General features: G+C 38.4%; 1 protein-coding gene across 3 annotated transcripts in view; it reads right to left on the reverse strand.

Moving 5' to 3' along the window:
• Positions 1-15,219, reverse strand: part of cacna2d2a (calcium channel, voltage-dependent, alpha 2/delta subunit 2a) — a 150,419-nt gene that overhangs the window by 101,078 nt on the left and 34,122 nt on the right. For all 3 annotated transcript variants that reach the window (XM_031301543.2, XM_031301542.2, XM_031301541.2), the window contains exon 3: positions 6,750-6,866. In XM_031301543.2, the coding sequence (XP_031157403.1) occupies positions 6,750-6,866 (117 nt within the window). The remainder of the gene's footprint in view (positions 1-6,749; positions 6,867-15,219) is intronic.

The raw sequence follows: 15,219 nt of genomic DNA on the forward strand, positions 1-15,219 counted from the left end.
GTGCCTCAAACTAAAGATGGGTAATAATGGAACTTGCACAGAACAGGACAGATCAACCCACAGAAAACCTGGGGATAAGTTACTGTATGTAACTTAACTAAATTCATCAACCAGTCCAGGTGTCAATATGGAGGATATATTTATTCATAATTCAAATTGAAAGTCCAAAGAGAAAACGAAGCAAGATCAAATTAAAAATATTATTATTTTACTACGCTACTAGGAAAAATCATGCCATAATTGAATTTAAAAAAGAAAAAGGAAACTGAAAAAGCAAAGTTGAAATGTGGTCCATATACTTTTTCGTTCATTCGATTTTCATTTCATAAACAGTATTAAAAAACAAAAAACGAATGGTTATTTGATTTTCGTTTTAAAATACAAAATTTGAAATTGAAATACAAGGCATTTTTTCCTTTTCATGGTCAAAAGGGGATGGGAGAAATTAAAAATATACTGTGGTTTTCATTTTCTATTTCAAATAACAAAAATAAAATCACTCGAAAATAGAAATGAAAAAAGCCTGTTATTTTCATATTCAGAGACCGGATGTTGTCATTTCCAAGGCAACAGCGCCAGTGTAGCATACCAGTGTTGCTTTCAGCACAGGCTAAAATTACTCTGGAAACATACTCTTGATAATGCTTGGGGGGAATTTTATTTCATAATGTCACATTTATTTATTACCCTCTCTCCCTGCCTTCCTCTGACTCTCTGTCTCTACCCGCAGCAGACAACTTCACCGCAAGAGTTTATTTTTTGTTATATGAAATAGAAAATGAAAATCAAAGTATTCTCCCATCCCCTTTTGACCATGAAAAGGAAAAAATGCCTTGTATTTCAATTTCAAATTTTGTATTTTAAAACGAAAATCAAATAACCATTCGTTTTTTGTTTTTTAATACCTGTTTATGAAATGAAAATCGAATGAACGAAAAAGTACACGGACCATTCACCTTTTCCATTTCGATTTAACATTTGGCTTTTCCATTTGGACTTGACAGATGTCAAAGGTGCAGAGGCACCTTATGGACAGCAGGGGGATCTGACTGCTGGGAAGCACACTGAGTTGAGGAGCATCTTGCTGCAGCCCGCGACATCAAGCCAGCCTGGAAGCGAAGCTAATATAGCCTCTTGTTTCACATTAGATGATAGAAACTGATGATGTAGGCTAAACACAAACGACATTTCATGCAACAACAGTGAAGTTTTCATGTAGTTACTGTAATTGGGCCTGTGTACTTTTTCGATCATTTGATTTCCGATTTTGAAACGATATCCAAATTTGAAAAATGGGTCATTTTAAACCTTGTTAATATGGTTGACAATGTGTTCAAACGGAAAACAAGCCATATTTCAGGAAATAAACTTTTTCTATTGAGAGACTTCCAGCTGACAGCGGGGTCTGTGAGCATCACTGGCCGGCCGGCGAGCAAGCGATCCCGGCCGCCACCAGCTGGCTGTCACGTAAGACTGGAGCTTCTCAAGTCCGACAACATCGGAGCAAATGTGTAATTGGCCATCAATTTTTGTAAAAATGCCCATATTCAAACTCTACACAGTTGATTTCTCGCATAAAAAAGTCTCAGAAGTGAATTTAGTGGTGAAATAGTAGACGGAAATTGTAAAAAAAGCAATCGATTCTAGAATCTAGATCGAGAGTTTGCCGTAGTAGCAGCAGCCAACAACTGGAAACTTTTTACAATTTCCGTCTGCTATTTCACCACTAAATTCACTTCTGAGACTTTTTCTGAGACCCCACTGTCAGCTGGAAGTCTCTCAATAGAATCATGGACAAGTTTATTTCCTGAAATATGGCTTGTTTTCCGTTTGAACACATTGTCAACAATATTAACAAGGTTTAAAATGACCCATTTTTCAGATTTGGATATCGTTTCAAAATTGGAAATCAAATGAACAAAAAAGTACACGTGCCCAATTACAGAGGAAACAAGAAGCTATATCAGCTTCGCTTCCAGGCTGGCTTGATGTCAAGCCCCGCCTTCCCGCAGGCTGCAGCGAGATGCTCCTCAACTCAGTGTGCTTCCCAGCAGTCAGCTCCCCCTGCTGTCCATAAGGTGCCTCTGCACCCTTTTCATTTCAGACCCTCCCACCAGCCTTTGGGCCACGCCTCCGCTTTTGACATCTGTCAAGTCCAAATGGAAAAGCCAAATGTTGAATCGAAATGGAAGAGGTGAATCTTAAAATGTCAAAGGGCAATTGCCAAATGTAAAATTCTAAAGATAAAATTTGAAATTGAAAATTCTAAAGTGCAAAGGCTAAAATAAAATTATTTCTTATTTTTCTATTTTAGTTTTTAATTTAAGTATTTCCATTTAAGCTTTTCTATTTCACATTTTGAGTTTCATATTTGATGTTTCTCTTTTCTTATTTCCATTGCGATTTTCAATCAATAAAAGATTTCAAAGATTTCAGTTTAAGCATTTATATTTAAGCTTTGCATTTTAAATTTGATTTTTTACATTGCACTTTACATTTTCCAATTATCATTTTACATTTCTACAACCCTAACCCTAACCCTTCAATTATGAATAAATATATCCTCTATACTGCAACTCACAGGGCCACTGAAATAAGCTAAAATGTTGAACATCAGAGGAAGCATTCCTGAATCATACAGCATTTCAACCTGCCTCTAAAAAACAAAGATTTATATGAAGTGTCCAGCGGCAACATGCAAGCCTGTCAGCCTACCGGGGTTTGTGTTACATTTGAATTTTGGCAACGACCTGAGAATCAGATCATTGTTTGAGAAGACGGCTGGAGCCAGAGGCAAGAAAGAGAGAGCAGACAAGGACATGGAGTGGAAGAGATTAAGACAAGGGAAGGAAAAGAATAAACATGGAGGCTAATGCAGCTTCCATTTTGTTTCAGTAAGGGGAACTTTCAGTACATTGCAATTATATTTTATAGACATTCATATTATAGTTATATAGTCTTTGTCAATATTGTTTTTATGAAAGCAAGTAGGCTACACATTGCTGCATTAGTTATGTCAAATGTCAATATTATAGATGAAATGAAGTATACAAACAGTTTGTGGCAAGCAACAGTCTTTTCCGACTGTTGCACGCCAAAAACTGTATCTTGCAGTAATAACCCCAGCTATAGCGTGAGCATGGCCAGGTAAGCAAGGGAAAACTCTAGGGCTGTCCTCGACTAAAGAAATTCTTAGTCGACTAACACTTATATGATTTTGTCGATTAATCGATTAGTTGATGTAATCGACAGAGCTGTGCTCTTTGAGAGGTGGTTAAGACTAGAAACGCACCATATAAATGTAGTTAATGAACCATCTGTAAAACTGAGTTTCTCCACAATTAATCCTGCAAAAGCACCACTTTAAATCTTGTGCTTACCAGAAATGTGCTCATAAGTTTCTTGGAAATGAGTAATTAAGCATGAATAAGCATAAAAAATGACTCATCAACTAAAGAAATCTTAGTCGACTAAGACCAAAACGACCGATTAGTCGACTAATCGACTAAGAGGTGGCAGCCCTAGAAAACTCACCAACTGTAACTTTTGTTTTTCACCCCTTTCCAAATAAGTATTTAAATGATTACAATGTGTTACTAATTTAGGAATTAAGGCTAAAGCAACTTAATCCAGAGTGCTAATAAATGCATCCCTCCCCACTTTATGTCGGTATCTGAGTATTTAGAGTCAATGTGTATTTTCTCATTAGTAATATAAACATGAATTACAATGAATCACCCTGAGCAGTTTTTAAATAGGTTGCAGAAGAATAATTTCGTTTTGCATGCACGCATATGCCTGTGCACACATACACACATTTCCTCTTTTTTTTATGTGTGGCAAGAAATATTCAGGACTAAATAACCATTACAGGGGGTAGAAACGGGCCGGAATATAAAACGCTGTCAATACTGTGCTGAGCGGAGTTTGAGACCTTCTTATCTACAGACTGTATTAAGACATGGCTTTCACCCCGTATGAATAATAAGTCCACATGAATTTATTCACCAACAGTCTTGAATTTTTAGTTTCAGTAGCCAAAATAAATCCTAATCTGCCTAAATGAAACATATTAACTTGTTGCATATGTTTTGTTCAGGTTTATATACTATAATGACTCCCTGTTTCTTTGCATTGCTCGTTCTCTTTTGCAATTGTATCACTGAGTCTTTTTTCCTCTCTTCTCTGCTTTCTTCTTTCGATTTTTTCCCCCAAAGTCTTTCTCTCTTCCAACTGCCAATTCCCCCCCCCCCCGCTCCCTCTTTCCTTCTCTCCCGCTTGCTGCTCATTTTTAAATCTATGAATTTCTGAACATCATTTTCTTGATTTTTCCATGCCCCAGGGAGACATTCTCATTCCAGCCCTTCTCTTTTTTCCCCTCATTTCCTCCCTCCTGAGTGAATCTCTCAGACAGGATGTGAGGTGACAGTGTGGCCCATGGAGGTTAGGGTGGGTTTGGATGTGGTGTGTGTGTGTGTGTGTGTGTGTGTGTGTGTGTGTGTGTGTGTGTGTGTGTGTGTATGGTCAGTGCCCTTCCAAATCCAATCCTGCACATGACCACGGGAGACGTACAGTAACGCTTTTTCCCCTTTCAGGATCCAAGCTGTAGAATTAACCTGTGCCTTTGAGAGACTTCTGCTCCTTGGCACGAATGAGCCTCATCCCACAAGACCTCATGCTCTTAAAATATATACACTCCTGCCCCTTTAAAAGTTTTCAACTGTGTTAAAAAGTGTCAATGCTTTCGCCTTGAGTGACCATATCAAGGCAGAAACAGAGGGAGGGGAAGTGGACAGTCCTTCAGTCGCCCTCATCCTTTAAATAAGGTGCTTTGTGGATGAATTTCAAATTATACCTTGCATGTACTCAGCATACACTGATAAAAGTGTTCAGAAGTGTAAGCCAAAGATTTTTGTGACATGAAAGCTTTTCTAAATGTGTATGTACTGTATGATAAAGGGAATATATACATATCTGAATGCAGGGCAAGGTTTGAATTATACGTCTTAAAAGCATATTACAGCCTCAACAATTTCAGTGTATCTGTGTTGCTCATGCACGATAAGAAAGATGATCCCAGTGATAAAAAGGAATCAGTGTGTGTAAATGTATATGCAGCTGTATGTGTAGATGTGCATTGAATTGCATCAAATTGAATTAAATTGAATGTGGGTGGAGATGATGAGAATCACTCAACCGATTAAAAGGAGTGCCTCACTGCCATTGTGGGGGGGAAATAAATTCAGATTTAAAAACAATAATACAAATTCTTATGAGGTAATTTGGGAAATATATGCTCTCAACATGTCCTGTAATATTAAGTGTGAAGATAATTGTATAATAAATATAAAGTGAGACAGACTATTAAACAGGGTGCAACATTTTGATTTTAGAATCCACATTTCAAGTATTTAAATACTGATATACAATATACAAATGTTCCTCTTCTTTATCTCTGGCTTCTAAAAATTAAAAATTGATTGGGTATACTTTTCTCATTTTCCTCCTTGTCACTCATCTTTCCTGCCTCCGTATCCCCCTCTCTCTTCTTCTCTAATGGGTTAGAGGTTCCCCACTGTGAGAGCGAAACTAATTTTTAACTAATCAAAGGGCTGTCTGAGCAGAACGCTGGTAATAATAATACTCCAAAATGTAGGACCTTTGAAATAAACATTCTTTCGATGCATTGCTCAAACTATCTTTCAAAATGTGGCCGGTTAGCTCAGTTGGTAGAGCGGGCACACATATATAGAGGTTTATTTCTCGATGCAGAAGGTCCAGGGTTCAAGTCTGACCTATGACGGTTTTCCTGCATGTCTCTTCCCCCTCTCTCTCCCCTTTCATGTCTGAGCTGTCCTATCATTAAAGGCGTAAATGCCCATAAAAAATTTAAAATAAAAAAAACTATCTTTCAATCGACAAAATATAATCATTGTATTTCAACAATAAATTACACTGCTTTCTACAAGAGTTAAAGGAAGGAATAAGCATGATCTCCTTCCATCAGAACACTCCCAACAAAATGCTGCTAATAACTCATCGTGCGGAAGGCATACTACCTGCACAACATTAACTTGTAAATATTTAGAATTTTTTTAGTATTTGTTAGTTAGTGTTAATAAGTGTTTATCCTAGTTTCAAACCCTTGTTTTTGTTTTGTTTGCTCTTTTTCTTTACTATATATCTTTTTTCTTTACTATATATCTTTAATATATATATATATATATATATATATATATATATAAAGTGTAAGTAAGATTAGGTTAAAGAGTTTAAAAACGGATTAAACTAACGCTAATCCTATTGAACGTAAATAAAGTACAGTGTGAACATACGCAGCAGCAGTAAACAAACAGCTGAAACATGTCAGACTACAATAATGTTGGATATTGCACGTTATTAATAGATCAATAGTAATTTTGTGATGTGATTATAGAGATGTGATATGGAAATATGTGTTGTGAGACCAGTTTGACACTCAGAGTGAGGAGTTGTAGTTTGATGGCCACAGGCAAGAACGACCTCCTGTGGCGCTCTGTGGTGCATCGTGGTTGTATGAGTCTCTCACTGAAGATGATACCCATCTCAGCTAACATAAGCAGAATATTCTTCTCACAAGTCTTAAAAATATTTTTTAAAAGATTGCACAAAATCAGAGCTCAGAGAATGTAATGACGTGTTGTGTGTGTGTTGTGTTTTACATATCTTATAGTAGTGCATGTTTGTACACAGGTGCATCATCCTCTTACCTCTAGGGCTTTCCTCTTACTGTTGAGCAGCTTGGAGATGTCCCGTGCCACTCTCTCCACCAAGTCCTTGGGGTTGTTTCTCTTGATTTCAAACTGGCTCTTCTTCTCATTATAAATCTGCAGATGGAGAACACAGGGAATCAGAGGTCAAATTACAGGAGCCATTAGTTTAATTAATAAGACCACAGAGGACCTGTTTGATTATTCTCAAGGTAGCACACAAGATGGTAAACATTTACTGTAGAGCAGACAGTATGTAGCCTGGCGTTATACCCATAAGCCTCAGCACTGTAGCAGCATTAAACACAGAACAGAGCCCTAATGGCAAAGCACTTAGCTAGCCAGCTGCAGTCTGGCAGTCAGGATCTAATTAAATAAACGCAAACTCCAGCAGATCCTCACTGCTGGGTAAACATCTTGTATCTCCACAATGTTAACTCCTTTGGAACTAACACAAGCAGCCTTATTCACAGCTTGGTGACAACACATTTGTGATTTAATCCAACGGGTTACTGAAAGTCATCCAAAATAAACCAAACATGCCGGCTAATTTTGGTTACCTATAAAGGACCATAATCCCCTAGTTTAAGTGCAAATAGGAATTACAACATTTTTAATCAGAAACAGCAATACATCAAGCGCTTTTACTGGGGCGTTACCAGAATGAAATAAGGTAAGACCAATTAAACAGACACAGACCACACAAAAGCAAGTAAGAGAAATGGGTTTGGGATGCACAAGGGACTGGGATATTTGGAAAGTAGGGGCATCCAGAGGCAGAACGACAGATGCTTGGACCACTGACAGAAACGTACTTGGGAGATTAGTCTGCTCCCCCTGAAAGAATTGTGAAGGCTGACTCAGCGGCCCAGGCTCTATAGAATCTGTAGTCTACAACAGAGCACCACCCGAGGGATTACCACTTATCCTGCTGCCCTAAAACACTGCAAGACCCACTTTCACACCATAAAACCATTTTGTATAGTTCTTCTGAAGAAAACCCAGGAAAAGCCTGTTGGTTGCTGAATATTTTTAAGCAATTAGGGCTTTAAATCTTAAATGTGAGGCTCAAAATGCTGCATTTACTCAAAGTTGTATGTCTATTTAATTGCACTTACTTTGAGGCACTATAAACTCACTTATTTAGTCAATCATTCACTCAAGTAATTACACACACTTTAAACCCTTCTTAGATGATGATATGCAATGCAATGCATGCAAAGTACGGGTTTTTTAGGGGATCTTTGACCCCCTAATTAACACCCCTGAAGACATTAACATCAGATTTTTCTATTTATCTATATTGTAAAATTTATTTTCATGTTTAAACATTGAGAGGTGAAGAGTAATGACAGGCAGCTGATGTAGCCCATATTGGTGCTGCAGGTACTGGCACTGGCTGTAAATCTGCAAACTATACAGGTAATACAAGCAAAATAACACATTCTGAACTCCACAGTCCTCGTTTTAGGAGAACAAAGTTTGTAAGAGGTTGATTTCAAGTTCCTGTTGTTTTCTCAGTCATGCCTGAGATTAGCGCTCTCAACAACAGCAGTCTGTTAATGAACTCATTGGTTTGTCAGCATACATCTGACAATCAAACATGCTGACCTTTAGAACGTTTCTCAGGGCTTTTGTTTCACTTCTTGTGTGGTTCAAAACATGAGTATTAAAATATATTTATCTTTTTTAATTAAATCACCAAAGCTCTTCTCAGGCCTGAGTAATACGCCAAGGAGTCTAGTCCAACATTATCTAGTAAAACATAGATGTAAAACTGTGTGTCATACAGAGAGAACTGATATAATCACAATTTGTGAGTAAGGCTGCAACAAATCTCCAGAGAAGAAGGTATAGCATAATGGTCAACCATACCACATAAAGAGATTTTTATTAGTGTGCATTTCATGTCAACTAGACCGAAAACATCTGGAATATGCTGTTTTTGTTTCAATGTTGAGAAGCAGTGGTTCATTGTGTTTGTTCCATACTGCATGATGTGGCTAGTTGGTTTTCCTTTGCCAAAGTGACACAACCAGATGTAACCATTTCTTCTGAAGTGCGCAAGTGTGACTTTCATTCCAGTTACAGAGATTACTATTTACAAATGAAAGCTTTGCAGTGAGATAAAGCAAAGCTTGACTATCTGCATCAATTGTTGTGTTTATTGGTCGACTGTAGTGTGAGCATAATTACAACCAAAAATCTGTGAAGCAATGCTTTCTTACGTGTCATTAAACAACTGGGGATACCCTATACTTATCTTTGATTTTCAGCCATTGAATGAGACACATACTACACAGTTTGACAACAAAGTGCAAGTAATGATTGTGCACTAAAAAAAAGTAAAAGATAGAGGTACTGTAAAAACAAAACACGTGTAGCCTGTACATTTTGCAAAACAAACTAGAGGTGAGTATTCGCAGCACGGCAGCCTGTCAGTCTCCTACAGGGCCACTGCTATTTGTGGGCAGATCAGTTGGGTCTGTTCACAATGAGCAAGCCATTGTTTGTATTTATCATGTGATTAAGTTAAGTAATCATCGTGACCTTTTAGTCACTATCCAGGATGTTTGAGATTCAATCCCCACACACAACAGCACCCACGTCAATTAGATCAAACCTGATTGAAATCAGCACAACGCCTGATTCTGAAGTCTCATGATTGAATGTTTATAAACCAAATTGTCTCATATTTGCCAAAGTAACAATCTCTTGATTTGGTATGAAATATTATGTCTGTGGGATTGATGTGTTGATGTGCAGCAATTAGGAAAAGAAAACACTGGCGTTCATACGATCTGTCTCTGTCAAGCTGAAGGCTGGGCAGGCAGCCAGAGGCAGTTTCCCTCCACCGGCCCACTGAGCAGGCAAACCTGGCCCCAGAAACTTAGACCATGCCAACGGAGCACTCTGATGAGATTGCCTGGTGTCTTATTTTGGCCGCCCTCTAAGGGATAAGGGATCCTGCTTAGTTTCAAACAACACTTTAAATTACTTCTCAAAGTGAAATGTGAAGGTGAAGCCTGCATACTCCATCATGATGCAACAAAAAGACATCTTATTAAATATTTAATTTTTGATGAGTAAGACAGGTGGTTCAATCATTTTAGTTTTGTTTCTATGAGGTAGTCTGCAATTCAACAGTCCATGCACGCACGCACGCACGCACGCACGCACGCACGCACGCACGCACGCACGCACGCACGCACGCACGCACGCACACACACACACACACACACACACACACACACACACACACACACACACACACACACACACACACAGGAATTAGTCATCACCCCTCGGTTCTAAATGAGACTCAGACCTGAGTCCAATAATCACGTGAGTATTTATGCACATGAACATACCAACACATTTGCACATACACACACAGTTACACACACCATGACACACACCATTTCAGAGGGCTTTTTCTTGAGGTGGAAGAAGCCATTAATGGAATCTTATTAAACCATAAAACAAGAGCAAAGTTTTCTCCGCTCCATTGACGGACTACAAACCCCTGACTCTTTTAAGCAATGCATTTTTCAAGTCGATTTAAAAACCATGTCAAATTTGTTTTTAAATCAATATTCATTCCCTTAATGTGTGGTAGTGCTCTCTGGAAGATTCATGGCTCTCTCTAGGACATTACAGGCAGAGCCTTCTCTACTCTGAGCTTAAATGAAAAGCAAAAGACAAAGAAAGAGATCAATAAGACTCATACTGCTTTATGTGGGGATTCCAAAATATACAGTATATTTATTTGTATTAATATACAGCAAGGTCCAACTTTGTTTTGGTAAACCCTTTGCAGGAAAAAAAAAAGAAGCTGAGGAAGTATTTTTTTAGGGAAAAAAACTTTCTAATAACTTCCATTACTTGTCCTGCATTCTCCATCTATATTTGAAATCATTCGAATGCACTGTATTATGATGTAGTCCCTGCTACTACACTCATCAAAGAGCCTCATTGGGAAATACACTGCTTAATTACCTCCTCAACGTATAGAGCCAGCAAACCATTGACAAATTAAGTCAACCACTGTGGTTCAAAATGTATGAAAATAAGCTGCTTCAACGCAGACACTGTACTGTAAATGCAGGCCAGCACCCAGGTCTCAAATAAAAGCAGTCACTATTAAACTGATTCATACAATATCAATAATAGGCAAAAACTACAGATCACAGTTTATTTCCTATTGACATGTATTGTGTATTCAAGAGGTGTGACGAGATCTTGCGATTTAAAAACGTGAAGATTTTTCTCATTGAGGTGAAAAGTCGTCTCGCGATATCAGTAAACAAGTGCAGAATTACATCTACCAAGGACAGATTCATGTTAAATCAAGCTGTGCCAAATTTTGGTATCTGAGAGCGCGAAAGTGCGAACTTCTCTGTCCTCTCTTTCACAGAGAGCAGAGCTCAACTCTGACACACACACACACACACACGCAGAGTTGCGGTGCAGACGGAGCAAACTACGTTGCCTCAGCAGCTTGTTTAAGTCACAGTGAGTCACGGCAATGCCACTAAATTTGTCGCAAGTGTGGTTACAGTTTTCAAAACTTCACGCAGACAGTGTTTGCTGCAATATAATATAATGGCGAGATCGCGGTGCAGTTAACTTTACACTTCCGAGACAGACAGGCACAACAGCGTTCTCTATGCCCTGGTGACTGACTGACAGGCTGGAGGTTGTAGGACAAGGCAACTTTATTTGCATGCATTTCAGCAACAAGGCCATTCAAAGTGCTTTACATAACATTAAAGAGCAATTAAAAGTGGTCATGAAAATAAAACCGGCTAAAATAGAATAAGATACAAATACAAGAATAAAAGTTACATTGCAGTGTTAAGAAATGAATAATCATTTGATTTTTTACGTTGTAGAGAGGAGAGAGGAGTGTTTTATTTTGTGTGGTATGTAAAATATTCTAAATAAATAACAAAATAGGAATTATTTTTACAACTAAAATAATTTTTTTGTTATTACAGAGGGAAAGTACCATAAAATGGTACCGTTGGGTACCAGCACCAAATTTCAGGTACTGGTATCGGTGAAAATGTGAACGGTAACTAACCCTACTCGTCACTTTTAAATAGTTTGTGTGGCAGCATTTTGGATTCCCAGTGGAAACACCGCAGTTATTAGGTCTGAGGAGGTTCGCTATACAGGAGAGAAGCCATTTGAGTTTCACAGTGCTCGTTTTTAATTTTTTGACTCTCGATTGAATAAAAGACTATATTTACAGACATATTTCGTCATTTATGTCATACGTTTTCTTAAGAATAGAGTTAAAATCTTGTCTCGTCTTGTGAACCCAATATTGTGTACCGTCTCGTCTCGTGAGCTGAGTGTCTCGTCAACCCGTAATGGATTCTGTTACACATTACCTTCTATGCTGTTTGCCAGAGGACAGAAAATAAAACCAAACAGGGCTAGGCAATAATTCAACCTGGCCATTCATCATCGCTCAATATTTATTTTTTATTTTTATTTTATTTTACGAGGAATACCTCTTGAGATGTGTCATCTCATTTTCGAGAGGGTCCTCGGTAGGACTGGACAGTACAAAGGACAAGACATTACAGTATAACATACACATAATAGCATAATCTTTCCCAGCATATTATCTTGAATATGTGACAATGTTGAGATTTTGTTGTACTAAAAACACACAATCTGAACAATTTCCCTCAAACTTTTTAAATAGTTTAAAAAAAACTGTACTGATGTCAACATTTCAAGCTTTGATAGTTATGTGATTATAGTCCTCTAGTCTGGGTGCCTTTGCGTTTGAAAAGAGGCTCGTGACCTCAGGGTTTATTTAATTCTGAATTGTCTTTCGATACTTAGGTGACTTAAGTGGTGCAGTCCTGCTTTGCCCAATTGAGACAGCGAAGATTTAGAAAAGGTCATCCATGCTTTTATCGCCTCAAGACTTGATTTTTGCAACACACTTTATTCTTGTATCAGCAGGTGAAACATCCAAAGACTGCAGTTGATACAAAACGCTGTTGGCTTATAACTCGCACTAAGAGAAGTGACCACATCACACCAATCCCTGCTGCCCTTCACTGGTTACCTGTGAGTTTTAGAATTGATTTTAAGATTCTAAAATCTCAACTTGTCAACAAAGGTGACCAGATTTTGCTGTCTGGGCCCCTCAGCTGTGGAACTCCCTGTCTGAGAATCTCAGGCTGGCAAACTCAGTAATCTTCCTTAACATCTCTTCTTAAGACTCACTTTTATCTTGTGGCTTTTTCTTAACCAATGCTATTTGTTTTAAATAGTTATATTATTGTATATTGTTACATCTTAAGTTCTAAGTTCTGGATCTTATTTACCTCTCTCTTTTATTGTAAAGCACATCATACATTTGTTTTTAAAAGGTGCAATATAAATAAAGCTATTATTATTATTATTATTATTATTATGTCCACGTTACCCACCACTACATTTACATAAGTCTAACCGATGACAGATCAGTATCATATACCTGAGCTGGCATGTGCTCCCTAAGTGTAAATGGGCATAACAGCAGTGTACTGTATCCGCCTACACAGTTTGTCCTCCTCTCCAGTGACCTATGTCTATTGTATATTGTGTAGTGCCACATAAACAGCAATGGTATCAGTTTCTCTGCCATTTTGTATGGGAAACACTATGTTTGCCTGAGGAAAGACAGTTTTGCTCTTTTCATCACTCTACATGGACTAATAAAAATACAAAGAGAGACCAATAAAGATATGGTAGCTCATCTCTCTGACAGGTTGGCCATTAAAAGCTCCTGTAACAGGCAGATGAGGTCCAAGTCCATTCTGGGAGAAGATTGAGCTGTGCTGTCAACCAGACAGAGCTCCAGCCCAGAATGTAGCAGCCGGCCAATGTGCATTAGGTTGGAGGAGCACTGGGTGCAGACTGACAGCACGTGGTAATGCTGGCCACGATAGGCCTGAGGAGCTTTAAATCCCCTTTAGCTAGAGGTTGGAGATGAGTGACCATCATCACTGAAGGGCCATAAGCACATCATCCTGCCTGAAATTATATTTGAGGGCTTTAGAGCTTGACTCACTCCAAGGTAATGGGGCAGCTGCAGGAGAAAAACCAATCACTGTGGCAGGAAACTTTACTCAGAATCATATGCAGTGTTTGAGCTGAGGCAAACCAATTGTATGTACTTGTAAAAGAAATAAACAGCAACAGTAAAAAAAAAACTAAAAAAAAACTAAGAGAAGTAATGTTTTACATTTATAAAAAGGTAAAACAATCTTGCTATTAAGAGCAAATTGTATCTAATCACGTAGTTGTTTGGTGTACAGTACAGCAAACTTGCTATCAAACTACATCTAAGTATCACTGGAGATAAGTACTGTAGCTCAAACTGGTACTGGTGTCTTAAGTAACCGCCTTCACAGTGTACGTCCCCACAATAGAGCAAACAAGCTATTCTAAAGGGAACAAGTCGAATACCCACCAATGTATTCATTTATTTACTTGGAAACATGTTTGATTGAAAGATTATGGGCACGGTTACAACTTATTTATATTATACACACGTCAGCTCTAAGTAGCATTTTACAATATAAAAAAGAACATACTCAAAACAGTAAAAAAAAAAAAAATTAAAAAAAAGGGAATAAAAAGGATGTGACTGTTTTGTGGTGCCCGTCCTTTTTGTAAAGAGGAATGATAACTCATGGATTGGAAAGGCTGTGGAGAAAATTAGCAGTGTTCATCAGTTATGCTGTTGGCTCGAGGCTGTGACGCCTGGACAGCTTTCTGTGTAGGCCTGTCATTCTCAGAGGAAAAGAGAAGAGGTGGCTCTGCAGAGTGCCACTGACGGCCAATCCAACCTTATGCTGCTAACGCTCACACAGGACACGACAGAAATAACTATGCCAATCGCGACCAATATGCTTGATCTGGCAGTCAGGACAGTGAAGTACACACTGAAAAATCACACACACACACACACAGTGAGACATGCAAATGCACACGTGCGCAAACTCACATTCACGCCCTCTGTGCAGCTCATACATGTCACCCATACTCACATTCTCATCATTAGCCATGATGACTGGTTCCAGTGTGCCAAGCTCTGAGTGTCACTGTAAACACACAGATGGGAAGACAGAGGGTGGCGAGACTCCAGAAAATCACTGTTAAAAAGTGCTATGCAGATTCAGCTGGCTCCCAACACTCATCACACAAGTCAATCCGCATACTCAAAAAAATACACAGCATAGGAATTTCAAAACCAACTGGTGTTATCGCATGAAGCTTGAATTTTTCAAAATGTCCTCTTGTCATCAACGCAGCAGAGGAAAGTCAAAACCGTAAAAATGATAACAAATGAAAAAGATTTCCGTCTGCTTCTGCCACTTTGTATAAAGACTTATTTGTTGACTTTTTCGCTATGTTCGCTGGTAGTACTGATGTTCTTTGGTAGTGTTGATGTTAT

The sequence above is a fragment of the Sander lucioperca genome, chromosome 6, assembly GCF_008315115.2.
Source record: "Sander lucioperca isolate FBNREF2018 chromosome 6, SLUC_FBN_1.2, whole genome shotgun sequence".
In the NCBI taxonomy this organism is placed as follows: Eukaryota; Metazoa; Chordata; class Actinopteri; order Perciformes; family Percidae; genus Sander; species Sander lucioperca.